The sequence below is a fragment of the Ricinus communis genome, chromosome 7 (assembly GCF_019578655.1).
Source record: "Ricinus communis isolate WT05 ecotype wild-type chromosome 7, ASM1957865v1, whole genome shotgun sequence".
NCBI lineage: Eukaryota > Viridiplantae > Streptophyta > Magnoliopsida > Malpighiales > Euphorbiaceae > Ricinus > Ricinus communis.
This window is the reverse complement of record NC_063262.1, coordinates 21,929,964-21,947,984: the sequence shown is the minus strand read 5'-3', so window position 1 is coordinate 21,947,984 and position 18,021 is coordinate 21,929,964. Positions and strand designations below refer to the sequence as shown.

Sequence of the window (18,021 nt, the reverse complement as noted above, 5' to 3'; positions counted from 1 at the left end):
CCTTTAATTTCTTGTCGTTAATCCTCAATTCTCAAATCATTTAGGCTTCTCCAACTTTTCATCTTCTTCGAAACCATTTAAAATTAACTCAAGCATTAACTCCACCACAAATATATTTTCGTTCAATTATAATTTCTCCTTTCACAATAAAAATTTCTAATTTTTTATTTCACAAAACCCTCAAATTCTTCTTCCTCTTATTTCTCCTCACAAGTTCCACTCAAACCCACAACCAAGATCCATATTTCTCTCAAACTTCTTATTCCTACCTAACAAAACTCATTTCTCCTTTTCTATCATCGATGACAACAGCTTCCTCAACTGCCAACAACTTGCACTTCTGCTCAATAACAACATCTGTGCTTGCTAGCCTCCCTTCTAGCATGCCAGCAGCGTCATCCAACTCGCTCACTAGCTCGAGCACACCTGTAGCAGCTCCATTGTCTTCGCTCGTAGACGTTGAGCATATTGAATTCATTTAGGTTGTTATCTATCAATTCATCTTTGTTTGACCTCTTATAATCCGAGCCTTTAGTTTCTCCTTTATGCCAAGGGAATTATATGGGTAAATTGCCTAGCTGGTACCAAATTTTGGGACTGTATATCAATTTGATATTAAGACTTTAATTTGAATTAAAATCCTCGGGCGGATTTCTCTTTTTGCTCCTCAGCCTATGGGGTATTAGCAGCCGTTTCCAGTTGTTGTTCTCCTAATTTAGCTATGATTTGGCCAATTGAGTACAATTTTAGCCAAATTGAGTTATTGGTCAAAATTAAGCAACTTGAATGGTAACGTGAAAGCAATTTTTATAAAATAAAATTCAAAATTAAATAACGTGTATAAATAATATGGCATTAAAATCCATCAATTTGAATTTCTCATTTTCTAATTAGCGTCCACATCACTATTCACGTTGCTTAATAGGTAACTTAATTAGACTAAAATTACACTTAATTTGCTAAATCATGGCTAAATTGATAATTTTTAGAGAATTTGTCAAAATAGCAAACTACTATAAAGGTTTGGATATTTTAGACTATTAGGCTTTATTATTAATATTGAAATTTTTTATAGAATTAGACTTCTAGAATTAGACATATACTTCATGAATTATTAATATTATTTATTAATAAATTACTAAATTAAATCCAACTAATTAAATAACCAATAAGATTTTTTTAGCTAATTTATTTATCCCTCCCTCCGTAGTACTTTTATATAGGCAAAAACCATTATTAAACTTCTATATATTTTATTTTATTTTATTGAGCTCTTACACTTTTATTTTTAGTTTTGCTAATGACTCATATATATTTTATAGAACTTTTATTTGTTCTATTGAGTTCTTGTACTTTTACTTTTACTTTTATTAAGAACTATTAAATTTCTAATACAAGTAAGAATAAAAATATAAGGACTCAATAAAATAAAATAAAATTAGAAAATTTAATAAAATAAAACTGAAAAATTTAAGAATTTAAAAATGCATTTTGTCTTTTATATATGTTATAAAATGGTTATGATACAAATAAGACTTGGAGATTGAGAGTTGACAAAAAAAAAAAAAATTATTTGAACCGACCTCTTTAATAATTTAAATGAAATTACAGTCTAATCTTTTATGTATGTTTAAAAACAACTACTAATAATATACTAATTTTTTTATATAAAAAGAAAACACACCAGGCTTCACTTAAATAGTCCAGTATTAATTAAATCATCATTTTTAAAAGAAGACATATCACATAAAGTCATAAATTGTGCGGAACTGACAAGTTTTGTTTAATTAATTAATTATTTATTTTTCCCTCGATAATCAAAGATAATAAAAAAAATGACGTGGCGTAAGGTCCCCATTCCTCACAAAGTGTAGCACTCCTACCCGTTCGCCGTTCTCATTCATCTTCTTGTGCAATTCAGTCTTCCTCCAAACTCTCTCTCTCTTCATGTATTTGGCAGTCAACTTAACCCAAACGCGGTCCTAATCCGGGCCTAACCGCAAATGCATCCATCCACAGCCACACCACTGCCACCGTCACCGGACAAACCACCAAAAACATTTCTAGACCTGATCACGAGCGTGCTCTCCGTCCTCCTGGTCTCCTCACTGACCGTCCGATCGTTCATCGGACGGTGGCAACTCGTCCACAGAAAACTTACCACTCTCCAATCTGCACTTACTTCACTCTCAGAAACACCTCACTGGTCTGAAAACCCTCTCCTTTACACTCTCCTCCCTTCAATCCTTTCGACTCTCCAACGCCTCCACTCTCTCTCTAACCAATGCTCTCTCTCCTCCGTGACTGGCGGCAAACTCCATTTCCAAAGTGATCTTGACATCGCTTCCTCTTGGCTCTCAAACCACCTTCACGACCTTGATTTGTTGCTAAAATCTGGTGTCCTCGATCAGTCCAATGCCATCGTTCTCTCGCATCCGGGTCCAGGTTCAAGCAGAGAGGAACTAGCATTTTTTGTGAGAGATGTTTTTACTAGATTGCAAATCGGTGGGGTTGAGTTTAAAAAGAAAGCGTTAGATTCACTTGTTAGAATCCTGAAAGAAGAAAAATCCGCCAGTTTAGTTGCGAAAGAGGGAAACGTTGGGTATTTAGTTAGTTTAGTTCTGGACTCGGATAACGTGATTCAAGAACAAGCGGTTTTGGCTGTTTCTTTATTAGCTTCAGCGAGCGATGAAGCGAGAAAGATTGTGTTTGAACAAGGAGGATTGGGACCGTTGTTGCGAGTCCTGGATACAGGTTCTATGTCTTTAAAAGAAAAGGCTGCAATTGCTGTCGAAGCAATTACTTCCGATCCAGATAATGGGTGGGCGGTTTCCGCGTACGGAGGTGTTTCAGTGTTGATTGAGGCGTGTCGATCTGGATCGGAGGCTATTCGAACGCACGCAGTTGGTGCTATTACAAATGTTGCTGCCGTTGAGGACATCAAGATGGCTATAGCAGAAGAAGGTGCTGTACCACTTCTTGCTCATTTACTTGTTTCGACTAGTACTACGATTGCGGCGAGAGAAAAGGCAGCGCATTGTGTGTCAATACTGGCTTCTTCAGGCGAGTATTTTCGGGCACTGATAATTAAAGAAAGAGGAGTACAGAGACTAATGGATTTGATACAAAGTTTGCCTATTTCAGATACAATCGAACACGTTTTGCGTGCAATCGTGTCCCTTTCTGTCTCAGATTCTGTATCTCGAATTCTCTCATCGTCAACACTATTCATTATCCGGCTCGGCGACTTTATCACTCAAGGAACATTAGTCTTGCAACAATTATCAGTCTCACTGCTCGCCAGTTTATCAATAAGTGATGGCAATAAACGAGCAATTGAAGCGTGCGTAGCTTCATTGGTAAAGCTAATGGAGATGCCAAAGCCAGCAGGCATACAAGAGGCGGCGACAGTAGCTTTGGTGTCGTTATTGACTGTGAAATCGAGTAAGAAAGAATTGGTGAGAGATGAGAAAAGTTTGATGAAATTAGTTCAGATGTTGGATCCTAAAAATGAGTTAGTTGCTAACAAGAAGTTTCCGGTGATGGTGGTAGCCGCTTTAGTTAGCGGAGGAAGTGCTGAATGTAGGAAAAGGCTTTTGGCGGCCGGAGTTTATCAGCATTTACAGAGTTTGGTGGAGACTGAAGTCGCCGGAGCTAAGAAAGCGTTGCAGAGACTCTCCGGAAATAAGCTCAAGAATATATTCTCCAGGACTTGGAGGGAATAACAGTAAATGTAACTAACCCCCGCCAACAAAAGGTACGGTAATTTCCTTTTCTTTTTCTAATTTTTTTAATGAAGGACGAAAATGGAAATTTAGTTTGTCTGCCAATATTAATTTGCCAAGTGGCAGTGCTAGGTGTCTAGTTGCTAAAACGCTTAGAATTGAACGAAGATGATGTGTAGGCACTATTAAAGTTCATATTCTTTTGGTACACTGAATCAAAATGGTAGGACCCTGGTCTAGCTCTTTTTGATGCTGACGTGGATAGCAAGCTTAAACTCGGTAGTTTCCTAGACATGTCACATGTCACATGTCACATTCTTTTTTTTTTTTTTTTTATGAATAGGTGACCATAATTGTACTCATATGATAAAAGCTAGCTCTGCTGGATGCAAGCAAATGGAGGGATGATAGATTTTTAGGGTTATGAAGATTGGGAACAAGAAGACTAGTTTTACATGGGTTCAATTTTGGGTATTAATTCTTCTAAATAGAAATGGTTCTTTTGGTTTTGACGTGTTGCTGACGTGGACTTTTAATATGACGTGGGTTATATATTTAATAAGCCTTGCTCGACACATTAGTAGCTTCCCCCTGGAAAAAAAAAGCTAATGCTTTAAATTGTATTTATAAAAGATAGAGTCTATAATTGCCACCAATAAAATTATAAAAAGCCCCAAAAGTCATTATTTAATTTAGAGCTAGGCTAATGTTTTTTTTTTCTTTTTTTTGAATAGATGATTGTAATTGTATGCATTATTATAAAAGATAGATCTGCCAGATGCAAGCAGATGGAGTGGAGCCAAATTTTATTTATTTTGAATTTTTTGATTTTTTATTGAATCGAATTTAAACTATATATATTATTTTTCTTTTTACATTTCACACATTTAAAATGAATCTATTGACTATGAATTGAAAATCAAATTATTTATAAATTCGTTCAAAAATAGAATATTTATTTATATTATATTATTACCAAAATTATGTATATTTAATAAAATTTATAATTTTTAACTTTAGGAAATAAATTTAAAGAAGTGTTTCTATAACTACCAAGTATTAACTATTAGTACCATAATTAAGATTTAGCTCATAAGTTTATTGACAAATGGGTTCACAACCTGACGAGCTCAGTTATTTCTAGCTTTAAGCTCAGCTTGTTTATTAAACAAATATTAGTTAATGAACTCAACTGAATTTTTATTCCAGTAGGTTGTCTGATGTGGTTGATAAATTAAGATCCGAGGGAGCTTGGCTGGTAAATTAAAAAACAGGGTTGTAATTTAACAAAGGATATGGCCAAATATGGATGGCAAACTAGTGGTAAGCACTAAGCAGTGGTGTAGAACTGTGGACTTGTGAGCTTTGACGAGCGTTTTATTGGGCTGTGTAGACCATGACTAGTCAACACGTGACGATTTATATTTATATTGGGAAATTTCTGAACGTATTTTTGTTATTATAATAATGCAGGAGTCTGTTTGGATTTTCTAACCGTCCAAGAATGGAGGAAACTACTTTTGTTGACAAGCATCAAACAAACGAGAACACACACACCTCGTATACTCCAACCTTTTCCTTTTCACTTTCAATATGTTTATACTATACTACTAAAGATCTACTTATTAATCCTAAATCCATATCCTAATATGATATATATATTTTAATCATATAGCAAAAGCATGGATGCGGTTTTTAGGGAGTATCCTCAATTGCTTTTGTTTCCAATATTTTTTTATCTTATTATTAATTGATTCACTCGTGAAGCTTGTAAGTGACGGTATGATGATTGTTTGTATTTTTTGTTTTCCTTCACTTCTAATTTATCAAGTTTGTTTGATAATGTACATGTTATTTTTTTCTTTATATATATATATTATATGTAATAGCTATGGATGTTTGATAGAAAGTGAGCAATGGATTGTTTAATTTGGTGTGCATATATTGTTGTTGGTATGGACTTTAGTTATGATGGCGATGGTTATTGTGAATGAAAAATGTTGATTGACATGGACCTGGTTGGTTTCTGTAAAGGGGGGTTACACCATAATAGGAGATTATATCCAATCCATAAGTCATGGCACCCACCAGCCAGTGCTAGTGAACAAGAAGCTTTTAGGAGATGGAATTCTTTTTTCTCTTTCTTTTCAATGATTTATCTTTCCGAGTTGGTAATGGGAATGAGAAATGATGGGGAATTTCACTCTTCATATATATATATGAAGTCTGAGTTGGCTCTTTCATCAGATTTGGTGAAGGTGGGTGGGGCCTTGCTTCTTGCATTCATACTCGAAGAAGATGATAATGCTCTCTCTTTTCAATGCTTAAAAACAAACAAAATCATAATGCTTTGAAGCTTTCAGAGCTTCATGTTTAGCCAATTTTTAGTCAGCTATATTAGCTTGACTGGTCAGTAGTGGGCTTTTACCTAAATTATTTTTTGGAATGCAGAATCTTTTGAATTAGGAATTAGAAGCTAGACATCATTGTTTCTAGTGGGCCCTTCATATTTTGAGAATCTAGATGAAAGAAATTTATTTATTTAAAAAAAAAAAAAAAGAAAAACAAAGAAGAAGAGGAAAAGAAATAGGGAAGAGGAAGGCTCGGCGCAGATGTAGGGAAAGAGAGAGGCAACAAAAATGGAGGGTCCCTTCCCTTCCCTTCACTTCCCCTGGGCCATAGGCAGATACCCTTGCCAGTCCACCGGTGTCTTCACATGGAATGCTGCGCACTTTAGACAGGGCGTATAATAAATAGATGTGTGTGTTTCTGTGGTCCATTTTGCTATTTCACATGCTAATGCTACTGCCTAGTTTCTCTTCATTCTTGTTGGGTACCCTCCCTACATATGCGTCAGATATGCTTACCCACACACACACAAAACGAGAAAAAAAAAAAAGAAAAAAAAAAAAGTAAGGTACTTTTTCTGGGTAATATTTCTTGTGAATTCCCTGTAAAAGCTACTGCTTAAACAATCTGTAAAGCTTCAAGTATCACCAGCTTTCACCATATTTGTGTTTCAACTTTTCTTCTTCTTTATTATTATTTCCCGCCATTATAATTCAAAGGGTTGAACTTGGGATGATAGCCACTTAGCTGCCCTGTTACTTTCAACCAAGGGTTTTCTTCTTTTTCTTTTTTCTCCCCATTCCCTTTTCTTTTTTAATTTTTGGGTAGTAGTTCTCGGCATCAACTGTCATTCAAAAGCTGAAAAAGATTGGTGACTAGAGAGTGACTATTCTTACTTTCTTATTAAGAATGAGATATTTTGGTGTTATAAAATACATTGATAAACTAATATAAAATTTATTTGCAAATTGAATTTATTTTGTTAGAATTTAATTTAACTATTACTAATTCCCTATATGTAGAATTTAAAATTAATTTTCATTTCATTCAAAATACATAAACTTTGGATTTGCAAATAAATTTCATAAATTTTAATTAAACACAATGTAAGAGACTAATGATCATCCGCATTAGCTTTATATACTCAACTTATAGCTCAGGAGTATATGTGAGGCAGTTACAAAAATGGGCGGGAAAACAAAACTAACTTGACTTTCTGTAATAAATCTTGACTACGAACTACAACAAGTAAACGAAGTTACAAAAAGATTAACTATAGTTACAAGAATGATTAAAAAATAACTAAGCAGCTTTCATAGTTAATTTTGACCATCTGATCACCAATTGAGGTTGATTGATCAAACTTGCTAAGGAAGAAACAATTTATATTTCAAAGAAGCAATGATCACTTGCCTACAGTTTTTGCATGTGGTACCTGTGAAAGCCCCCCCTCAACCTGGAGCATAAATGTTTTGAATGCCCAACTTGGATATTGAATGCTAAAAAGTAGGATTAGGTAATGGTTTAGTCAAAAAGATTAGCTAGCTAATCGAAAGAAGCAACAAGAAGCAACTTTATAACTCCTGCCTGCAATTTTTGTTGAACCAAGTAACATTCTAGCTCAATATGTTTATTCTCTTATGGAGAAATTGGATTTTCCGCAATTTGGATGGCAGAGAGAATATCATAATATAAGATAGCATGAGTGAGATGAGGGGTGTGCAAAAGGTAAATAAGACACTGCACTTCCCAAGCTACTATAGCAAGGGCCATATATTCTTCTTCTGAAGAAGATCTGCTTTTTGTTAGTTGCTTCTTTAATTTCTATGAAATCAAGCATTTTTCAAGAAAAATACAATATTCGATAATTGATCTTTTGATATATGGGCATGTTGCCCAATTTGAGTCTGAAAAAGCTTTTAATTGCAAAGAAGAGCTTGCTGAAAAGAAAGCACCTTGACCAGGAGTTGCTTTGATGTACCTTAGCACTCTATTTACTACAGCAAGATGAACAACAATTGGTCTATCTAAAAATTATGAGAGTTGTTGCACCGGGAAACAAATGTCAGGTCTGGTGTTTGTGAGATATAGTATTCTACCAACAAGTCTTCTGTGCATAGAACTTTCAGGAAGAAGAGAGCTCCCATGTTGAGTCAGCTTTGTAGCAGCTACCACTTATGTTGTAGCTGGTTTGCATCCTAGAAATCCTATATCAATAAGGATATCAAGAGCATACTTCCTTTGGGTAGAAAAACATCAGATTTTGTCCTCCCTACCTTAAAATCCAAAAAATAATTTAATAGTTCCCAGACCCTTTATCTTGAAGGTGTCATGCAAATAAGATTTTATGTCATGAATAGCATTTGCAAAATCACTAGCTAAAATACAATCATCGACATAAACTAGGATTGCCAAGAAATAAGAGTTAACATGCTCGATGAATAAGGAAGTATTAACAACGTCTTGAATAAAGCCTTGAGCAAGGAGAGCAATAGTTAGCTTTGCAATCCACTGCCTACTTGCTTGTTCAATCCATAAGGTAATTTAGTTAACCTGCAAACTTGATTAGGATGTTGTGAATGAAAGCCTTGAGGTAAATCCATACACACCCTTTCATGTAAATCACCATGGAGAAAGGCATTGTTAATATCTAATTGCTAAGATGCCACTTATAAATTGCTAGACAAGTAAGAAATAAACTGATAGTGGAAATCTTGGCTACTAAAGAGAATGTATCAAGATAGTTAACACTTGACTATTGAGTGTATTCTTTAGCTACCAATCTTGCTTTACACCTCTCTACAAAACCATAAGCTTTATATTCGACTCTATACACCCATTTGTAACTAATCGTCTGTTTAGAAGGTGGTAAGGAAGTAAGTTCGCATGTATGATTATTTTGTAATGCTTTGAGTTCTGCATTCATAGCCTCTATCCAACAAGGAAATTTAATGGCTTCTTATTAGTTTTTCGGTTCTATTAGGATAGTAATGGAATAGAAAAAGCTTGGTGGGTAGGAGATAGGTGCTCATACGATAAAACATAAGACAAAGGATGTGGTGTAGTATAAAGAATAGAATTAGATTGTCTTATTGATCTTTTTGGTGCTAGATTATTGTCAGATTCTAGTATTGCAACAGTTTGTGGTAATAATGTAGCATTTTTAGAAAAACTGTGAGTGTGAAATGGAGCTAGAATTAGATGTTTGTGAAGAATGAGCAAAACCATTTAAATCAGTATGCATAAGTACTAGAATTCTCAATATTGGAATGTGAAAGACAAGTAGGTTTAATTTGAGGGAAAAAGAGAATATGAGTTTGAAGAAGAAAGAGAGAGAAAGACTAAGTTTGAAGAAGAAGATGAATGATGCTGAACATAAGATAATATTTCTAGAGACAAAAACTTGATGATTATATAAGTCATACACTTCGTAATCTTTGGTGCCTGACTGAAAACCCAGAAAGATGCATTTGTGTGCTCTAGGATCAAATTTTAATTTGTAAACACTAACAATAGATACATAGCACAAGCAACCAAAGGCCTTAAGGTGATAAAATATAGGAGGGGTATGATAGAGTATTTGGAAAGGAGCTTTATTATCAATGACAGAGGAAGAAAGTCTATTGATAATATAAACTGCATGACATATACAATCATACCGGAATTGTAAAGGAAGGTTGGCTTGAAACCTCAAAGATCTTGCTACATTTAAAATATACTAGTATTTTCTTTCTATTATGTGTTCAGTTGAGATGTATATGCACAAAATGTTTGATGCAATATACCCTTAGCTTGGAAAAATCAATCATGTTAAATTCCAGGACGTTATCTGATTGAAGAATTTTGAGTTTAGTAGAGAATTGTATCTCAATCATTTTAACTAAAGCTTGAATTAAAATTCTGTCTTTTGTCTTTAATTTCATTAGATATACCAAGTATATCTATTGAAATTATCAACAATAGAGAGGAAGTAAGAATGACTATAAAGAGATTTAATAGCTAATAGTCCCCATATATCAACATGAACAAGATCAAAACATGCATGTGTTTAAGAGGTACTGTGAGGACAAGAAAGTTTCTTTTGTTTAGCAAAGTGACAATTGTCACAATTGTCATAGAGATTTTAATGTCAGAACAAATTTCTTGTAATAACTTTATTTTGCAATTAAGCCTAATCTATAATGCCAAAGATTACAAGAATGAATAAAAGCAGCTTGCTGAGAACTTAGAATATTAGAAAGAGAAATAGAATTGAATTTATGTTGAGGTAGAGAATTTGACAAGAAAGAGAACTAATAGAAACCATTTTGAACTCTAGCTAGTCCAATCATCTTCCAAGATTCGAGATCCTAGATAAAACAAACATTAGGTCTAACAACAACTTGACAAGAATTTGACTCTGCCAACTTGCTAGTAGAAATGAGATTAAAATTCAGATCATAAAGTGCATTTGTGAGTTTTAAAGAGTTTGAAAAAATGACATCTCCAGTATGTGAAACTTTGACTTGATTACTAGTAGGCAACTTAACAAAAATATGTGAAACATATTTTGATTTTGTAAAAAAATTTTGTGAACATACTATATATGATTTGTTGCACCAAAATCTAATATCCATACATCATTCAAATTAGAATTTCCTGGTTTGTAAGAAACTAAACAAGTAACAATGCAAGAGAAAAATTTACCTGTCTTAAAAGGTGGGATTAAAATTGGTTGATACAATATTGAATTGATGGGTAGTTTGATGAATCAGCACAAGCGAATGTAGGTTGGTTGATTGAAGTAGTGTAAGAAGTTGTTATTGTTGTTTAAGAGCGAAGCTTGTCAAATTTCCAGAATTGGAAGAATCCAAGAATGTAGAAAACCCATTGCAATTGCCAGAATAATCTTGAGGTAATTTATTTTCTTGATTTGCATCAAACTCATTGTAAACTCTAGCATTGGATGAATCAAAAGTAGTATCAAATTGATTTGCAAACCTGTAAGAAGGCATTGGTCCTAGTTTATAACCAAGTGGGTAACCATGTTTCTTGTAACACTTATCCATAGTATGACTTGTATAACCACAATGAGTACATATGGGTTTCTTGCTTAATATATTTTGTATTTATGAAATCTTTTATGCCTATCATTAACTGTTGAACCTCTTCCTGCAAAGAAGAAATTAGATTCCATAATACTTTCTTGCTTTAGAATATTCATTTGCCTTTCTTGCTATAAAACCATATATGAGACCTTATTAATAGATGGTAAAAGATCTATTAACATCATTTGAGATCGTAGTATATTAAAACTGTCATTTAAAACCTTTTAGAAATCTAATTGTTTAATCATTCATATGGTATTTCTTAAATGCATCTCCACAATTACATTTTGTAATACAAGAACTGACTGGAATGAGTCTTAAGTTCAAGAACTCATCCCAAATTGTTTTTCAACTTAGTATAATATTGAGTTACTCTTAAGGAACCTTGTTTAAAGGCATAGATCTCTTATTGAAGTTCTGGATTACGAAAAGTCTCTCCTTGAGAGAATCCGTCTTTCAGGTCTTCCACATATTATAAGCCTGGTTATTGAACCTATGCTCTACTTAATCCCAAGTACCCATATACGCTACCTTCCTTGATCGACCCAGAATGTACTATCTCTAGTCGTGAATTCAGCACACTAACATTTAACATATGAAAGATAAAACGAATCCCCAGATTATGGTTTAGTGGAATCTTTTCTTAACACCAAAAGTACATCTTTGGGAACACCTAGACATCCACTAGTCAGGAATGTTGGGCACCTCGACAAATCCATATATTTAGCAATGCTCCTTTCCTGAAAGCGATCGAATGGGTAGTTTAAGAAGAGCGAGAGGAGGGCCAATACTCAAACATAAAGCTTTTACACAGATCGGTAGACAAGACATTATTGATCCGCATAACACTTTGTGCAATTTCATGACTGAGACATTTTGTTATCCAAGAATATACCATATTATTGCATCTCTCTCAAATAGGATATCAACGATCATCTTCATCTGGTTAGTAGTATTCCATCGATAAACTTCAACTTATTTTTAGAAATTAAGGCCATTTGATCGATCTGGCCCAAGAATGATACTTCTTCCCTGTCAAGACAGTAGACACATGAGTTAGAAAGAGATTTTCATTTGGATGTAAAAAGTATGGACTTACTTGATTTTATTCTAGTTTAGGATTGGTTTGTTGGTTATTTGCCATTCTAAAAAAGTAATTTATGTTTGAAAGAAAAATAAAATTTTGGAAGCTTTAAAAAGATTGCTCTAATACCATTTCAAGAAAAGTAATTTTGAACTTCATTAGCTTTTAGAGAATACAAAAAAAATCAAGATTACAAGCTTAAGAGACTAATGATTATCCACATCAGCCTTATATACTCAGCTTATAGCTGAGGAGTATATGTGAGGCAGTTACAAAAGTGGGCGGAAAAATAAAACTAACTTGACTTTTGTAACAAACTTTTACTACTAAAAACAACAAGTAAATGGATGTACAATAAGATTAAGTCTAGTTACAAGAACGATTAAAAACAACTACGCAACTTTCATAGTTAATCTTGACCATTTGGTCACCAACTGAGATTGATAGATCAAACTTACTAAGGAAAAAACAACTTTTGTTTCAAAGAAGCAATGATCCCCTGCCTGCAGTTTTTGCACATGGTACCTGTAAAACTTCCACCAATCTACTTTTTCTAGTGAATAACATAATTATAACAAAACTTACTGTTATATTTTTAATATACCTTAATGAATTTCTATAAATGCTCTTTCGATTATAGATGCAATTCATAAATTAAAGGTCATTTCTCTAGATTACATAGGATTCAGGTCCTCTATAAAAATAAAAAAGTGATTTAATATCTTAAATATTTAAAATGCTATACTGAATACCATTTGATAGAAGAAATATTCCTTTTCTTTCAAAGCTTTTTAGACTACAACTTTGTTACTCTTTCACTAATTTCTTCTTTTACTTTGTAGGGAACTAATAATTTAAATAATTGATTTATTTTGCTCTTTAAGATAAATTTCATACATCGGGTGATATGTGTGAGTATAAAAATATGCCCTATGTTTGCCAATGCTGAACTTGACTGATTCCGTAGGCTATGGTGATTATTTCCTACTTAATAATGTTTTACAACTTCTTATTATATCATAAGCTATCTTTGTCAAAAACAATCCACCTCCCCCTCATTAGCTTATGTGGGAGCAACCTAATCGGACGATATCGTCCACAGAAAGTAAAAGAAAGAAGAAAAGAAAAGAAACATCAAGAAATTTTGCAATTTATAAGAATAAAGTATATCTTGCTACACAATGTGCTTGCAGAACAGTAGCTCTCTCTGACATGGCTTAATTTTGAAATTTAGATGTTCTACTTTTGTACAAGCAAATTAAAGCTTTTATGTGATGATATTGATAAAATATTACGTTAGCATTATTCATATATTTTTAGGGGGCAAGTAGTTCTCTCATCAAAATGTATTAGTGCATTAAAAAAGTGTTCTTGAATTTGCAAGGGAAAAAAACCAAAGGTCTTTAATGAATCTACACGAGAGAGTGCAACAATCTGCAAAAATGAGTGTCAAATAATGCCAAATGATTTATCCTCAAGAAGAAACCTTCCAGTCAGCCACTGTAAGTATACTTAAAAGAATTAGTGTTTCCAAAGTGCATATGAAATATCATATCTATATTTTGTTTATAGCTAAAATGTCTTTTTAAGTCTTTGGACTTTTCAGTTTTATTTTATCGAATCCTTTAACTGTTATTTTATTTTATTGAGCCCTTATATTTTATTTTTGTTTATATTGAAGATTTAATGGTTCTTAATCAAAGTAAAAATAAAAATTCTAACGCTCAATAGAATAACAAAATCTTATAAAATATGTATAAGAAGTCCTTAATAAAATCAAAAATAAAAATACAATGGCTCAATGAAATAAATAAAAATTTCAAAAACTTAATAAAATAAAACAGAAAAGTTCAAAAGTTTAATAACAGATTTTGCCTTGTTTATACTAGAAACATATGCCTTGCTTAGTAATTAGCCTTTTTTCTCCCTCTTTTTTAACAAAGGTGACATCATAATTGATGTTCTCGTGATAGACATAATTGATGCTTATGATATATTTAGAAAACTCTTATATAAGGTTGGTGCATAAATCATAATTAATAGGAGATTAATACGTATATATAAGTATTTTATACTTCGGTATTGAATGATTGACAAATACTCCATCATTTAAAACTAATGTATCTGTGTCAATTATCTATTGATTTTGTATATAGGTGGAGATATATACCAAGCCTCCATAATAAATTTTTCTAGACATTTTATCACCAAACATCAACATTGGTGATCAATGAGCTTTCACTTAATAGCATTAGAGTCATTTCCGTATCAGTGAGGTTTCAAGTGCGAACCCTGATGGAGCCAAAAAGAGAAAAAGGGTTCCCCAACATTGATGTTAATGCTAACACAAAAAATTTAACAACTCATTCCTCCAGTATATTCTCTAATTTCATCATAATAACCTTAGTTTAGATAATCTTTTTTGTTGTCTGTTATTATGATCAATGGAAACTGGAAAAAAGAAAAAAAAAATTGTCGTTAACCTTAGTTCCGAAATTTCAAGCAAATGTGTGATTGAGTTCATGCTTTGACATGTAAGCAACTAAAATGATATGCTTGTTTGCATTAATCATCATTGTAATGCACAATGATAATCCTCCAATGCAGATATTTTACACCAACACCAACTCTTGTTAATAACAGAGATATTCTACCTGGAAACATGCCTCCACCCTTGACTATGTTAAACAAATTCAGCTGTTCTTAGAACAAACAACTCTTATCGTGATCAGAGACATATTAGGATATGAAAGAAAGCAACCAGAACCCCAGTTGAGAAGAAATATCAATTAATATTTTTTGAAATAGATAAATATGGTTTTCCAATAGATTCTTTTAATCATTACCCAACGATGATCATATTGCTGCAATTAGTTGCCAGGATTTACGAGAGCATTTGAATACAGAATATAAATTACAATGTTTTCTTTTTCTTTTCTTTGATCCAATGCATTTATTTCTCTCAGAATGCAATATTGTTAGCATTTTGGCTTCTGTTATTCGATATAAACAACTCAGCTTAAACAATACTTCGCAAAGTTGAAGAAAATTCTTTATTATTCCATATGAGTTCTGGAAGTGCCAAGTTAAATCTGCTTGTTGCTTTGTTCCCCAAAATCTCTGAACAAACATTTGTTTTGTTAATATTTGTAATCGAGTTATAAAATCGCAGTCATTTTTCTCATACAAGTATATCAAGTTTAATTAAAGAAAGGTCATCCTTAAAACTGAATAATAATTACATGATGAGAGTTTACAAATGATTCGAAAATCAAGCCATATGTTTTGCAATTATCTTATCCTGGTTTTGGAGCCAAAGTTGTTGTTCCTGCAATAGAATCTGTTGGTCCATGCAACCATTAGGTCCATGAATATTGGCAATTGTCATAGGGGATGGTGCAAAAGGATCATCTTCATTAGGGAATGGCAATGCCCCATCAGGATTCTGCACGCTGAAGGTTGGGGCTGCAGCCTGAAATGTTGGAGCCACTGGAAACATATCATCGATGGGATATACTCGTTGATCGTAAGCAGCTGTTGCAATAGTTGGGATTTCAAGTGTATCTTGTAGAAATGGATTGTAATGATGCTCTGGCAAAGAAGCTTGATCAAAGATATTGTTTGCAGTTGAATGCTCAAATCCATTAGTTACACTTGTTGCTGTCGATTCTTGATGATTATCAAACAAAAATTCCACTGGAGGCTCGAATCCGTTGGTTGCATCCGGTAATGCTTGTATTGGTTGGGTTGCAGCAGTTTCTACTAACACAATCTCCCAACCTGTGGCTGAATCCAATTCTGAATTTTTTTGTTCTTGTTCTTGTTCGTCCTTTTCGTCTTCTGGTGGCCAGTCCTCTAAAGAAACAAGATCTAACATGCTATTTGATGTACTCATAGGCAATGAGGGCGGAGGAGAAGGAGAACGAGACGAGCCAGAATCAGTGACACTGATGATGTCTTGATCAGTTGAAGATTGTTTCTCATACTGCTCCAAGTACCTGTCCATTGAGGTACAAGAACTTGTTCCTACGTCTGTGATACTCATAAGATCCTCCAACGAAGTGCGACGTGAGCTCAATTCAGATCCTCTCTCCGAATACCTCCCTAAATACCTTTCTGTTGGCTCCAAATATAGCTCACAGGCATCGTACCTTTGGGAGCTTGAAGCTGCATCTTTGGCTGGTGGAGATGGAAGAAGCAAATGCGAAGGGGGTGACCTACCATTACATGCGAAAGAAGCTTGGTCCTTTAAGAATTCTTGTAATGTTTCTACAAGCTCCTCCGATATCTTTTGCACGCTTGGGTACTCAGATGTTCTTCCGACACCAAGACTTTTACATAAGTCGTAGAAAGAAGAGAGCTCTTCAAACTGTCTGGTTGCTTTAACACAGCATTCAAAAGCACTAACACAAGATTGATACTGTAAATGAAAGAAACTATCTAACAGGAGAGCAAGCCCATCAGAAATGTCACGGTAGAGATCAAAACTTTCTTGAACTACAGCGTATAGAGAAATGTGAACCAACTTGTTTGCCTTGGCTGCACCCGTAGGTCTAGTGGCAACCGCTCTATCGAGCAATTTCTGCCAGAAAGAGATTCTATCAAGCAACATTATGGGTTTCATTTCGCACACTGGATCAGTTCCAGTCCGGTTTCTGTGGTGGATGTTTCGCCTATTCTTGTTAGTGAATCTTCTCTGAAGCTTCCCTGTAAGAAAACAATCCAAGCGTTCGTCAAGATAGAGAGCAAAAGTCCTAACAAAGGCAGTATAATCCCAAGGGCTTGAATGAGAATCATCTCGGAAGGTTGACAGATTCAGAATCTTGGCACCACGTTTCATTGCATGGAGGACTTCTCTGGGGAAGTAAGGATCCCCATCTTGAAAAATCCGAAGAACAAGCATAAGGGACTTGAGTGCAACAATCCAATTTCGGGTCTTCCCAATCCTCCGGCCAATGGCTTGCGCACAAGAAGCGGCCTGACCCTTCCCGGAGGAGATTTGGTTGAGTATTTCTTTAACATAACGCTCTTCAATAGGAGCTTCATCGTGCCTTGTGGCCTTTAGGATTACAACTTCAAGATTAGTCTTGGATGGATTATTGGTATAAACTTTGGCAAGGCTGATGCTGGTTTGGTCTTTTACAGCCCCAATTGCCTTCCTTAGCTTGCTAGGCATGTTCAATAACAAATTATTGTTTCCCAATTTCTCTTGTTGAAGAGTTTCTTGGATTTTGGAAATTTGGGTAATTAGGTGGGTGACAAAACAAAAAGGGTTTTCTATGTTGGGGGTAATTAAAATTGGTTTAAAGAGTTTCAAAAGATGAAAATATGTTTGTTTTTAAAGGAGTGATGTAAGTAGGTTTGTTTGTAATGGATGATAAAAGATCATAACTGAAGTCCTTAAATTCCTCGCAAACCTTGTGATTTTAGTTGACTAAGTCATTCTAAATGGGTTGCTATTTTTCATGATTTACTTGCTTTATGGTGCGCAATGTTTCGTCTGTTTGTTTGTTTTCCTTTTTTGCAGGAAATTATGGTGCGTAAATTAACAGCAAAGTAATGACAAATATTAAGCTGCATAAACTCCTAAAATAAACAATCTACCATAAATATGCATCTCGTGTAGGTATGTTCTTGTCTCTTGTATACATGTTTGCATATCGTATCACAAAAAGAAATCAAGTTAGCATTCTTGCATGTCAAGAAGAGACGTGTCTTTCTTGATCAAATTGATGCATGATGCCCAGATAAGAGGTGAAGTTTTTAATTTCCACGC

The 18,021-nt window shown here is 34.0% G+C and overlaps 2 protein-coding genes across 3 annotated transcripts; one reads left to right on the top strand and one right to left on the bottom strand.

The window, feature by feature from the left end:
* Positions 1-1,830: 1,830 nt before the first annotated feature.
* Positions 1,831-5,665, top strand: LOC8282562 (vacuolar protein 8). 2 transcript variants are annotated; one of them, XM_015723107.3, is made up of 2 exons: positions 1,831-3,757; positions 4,069-4,237. In XM_015723107.3, the coding sequence occupies exon 1, from the start codon at positions 2,004-2,006 to the stop codon at positions 3,723-3,725; it is 1,722 nt and encodes a 573-aa protein (XP_015578593.2). In that variant the 5' UTR covers positions 1,831-2,003; the 3' UTR covers positions 3,726-3,757; positions 4,069-4,237. The 2 variants fall into 2 exon arrangements, with proteins under 2 accessions (XP_015578593.2, XP_002525337.2); XM_002525291.4 differs by lacking the exon at positions 4,069-4,237 and adding an exon at positions 5,199-5,665 and having other exon boundaries at positions 1,839-3,757.
* A 9,715-nt stretch (positions 5,666-15,380) lies between these two features.
* Positions 15,381-17,613, bottom strand: LOC8282561 (clathrin coat assembly protein AP180). The gene has a single exon (XM_002525290.3). It carries the CDS (start codon positions 17,419-17,421, stop codon positions 15,517-15,519), a length of 1,905 nt encoding a protein of 634 aa, XP_002525336.1. The 5' UTR covers positions 17,422-17,613; the 3' UTR covers positions 15,381-15,516.
* Positions 17,614-18,021: the final 408 nt, after the last annotated feature.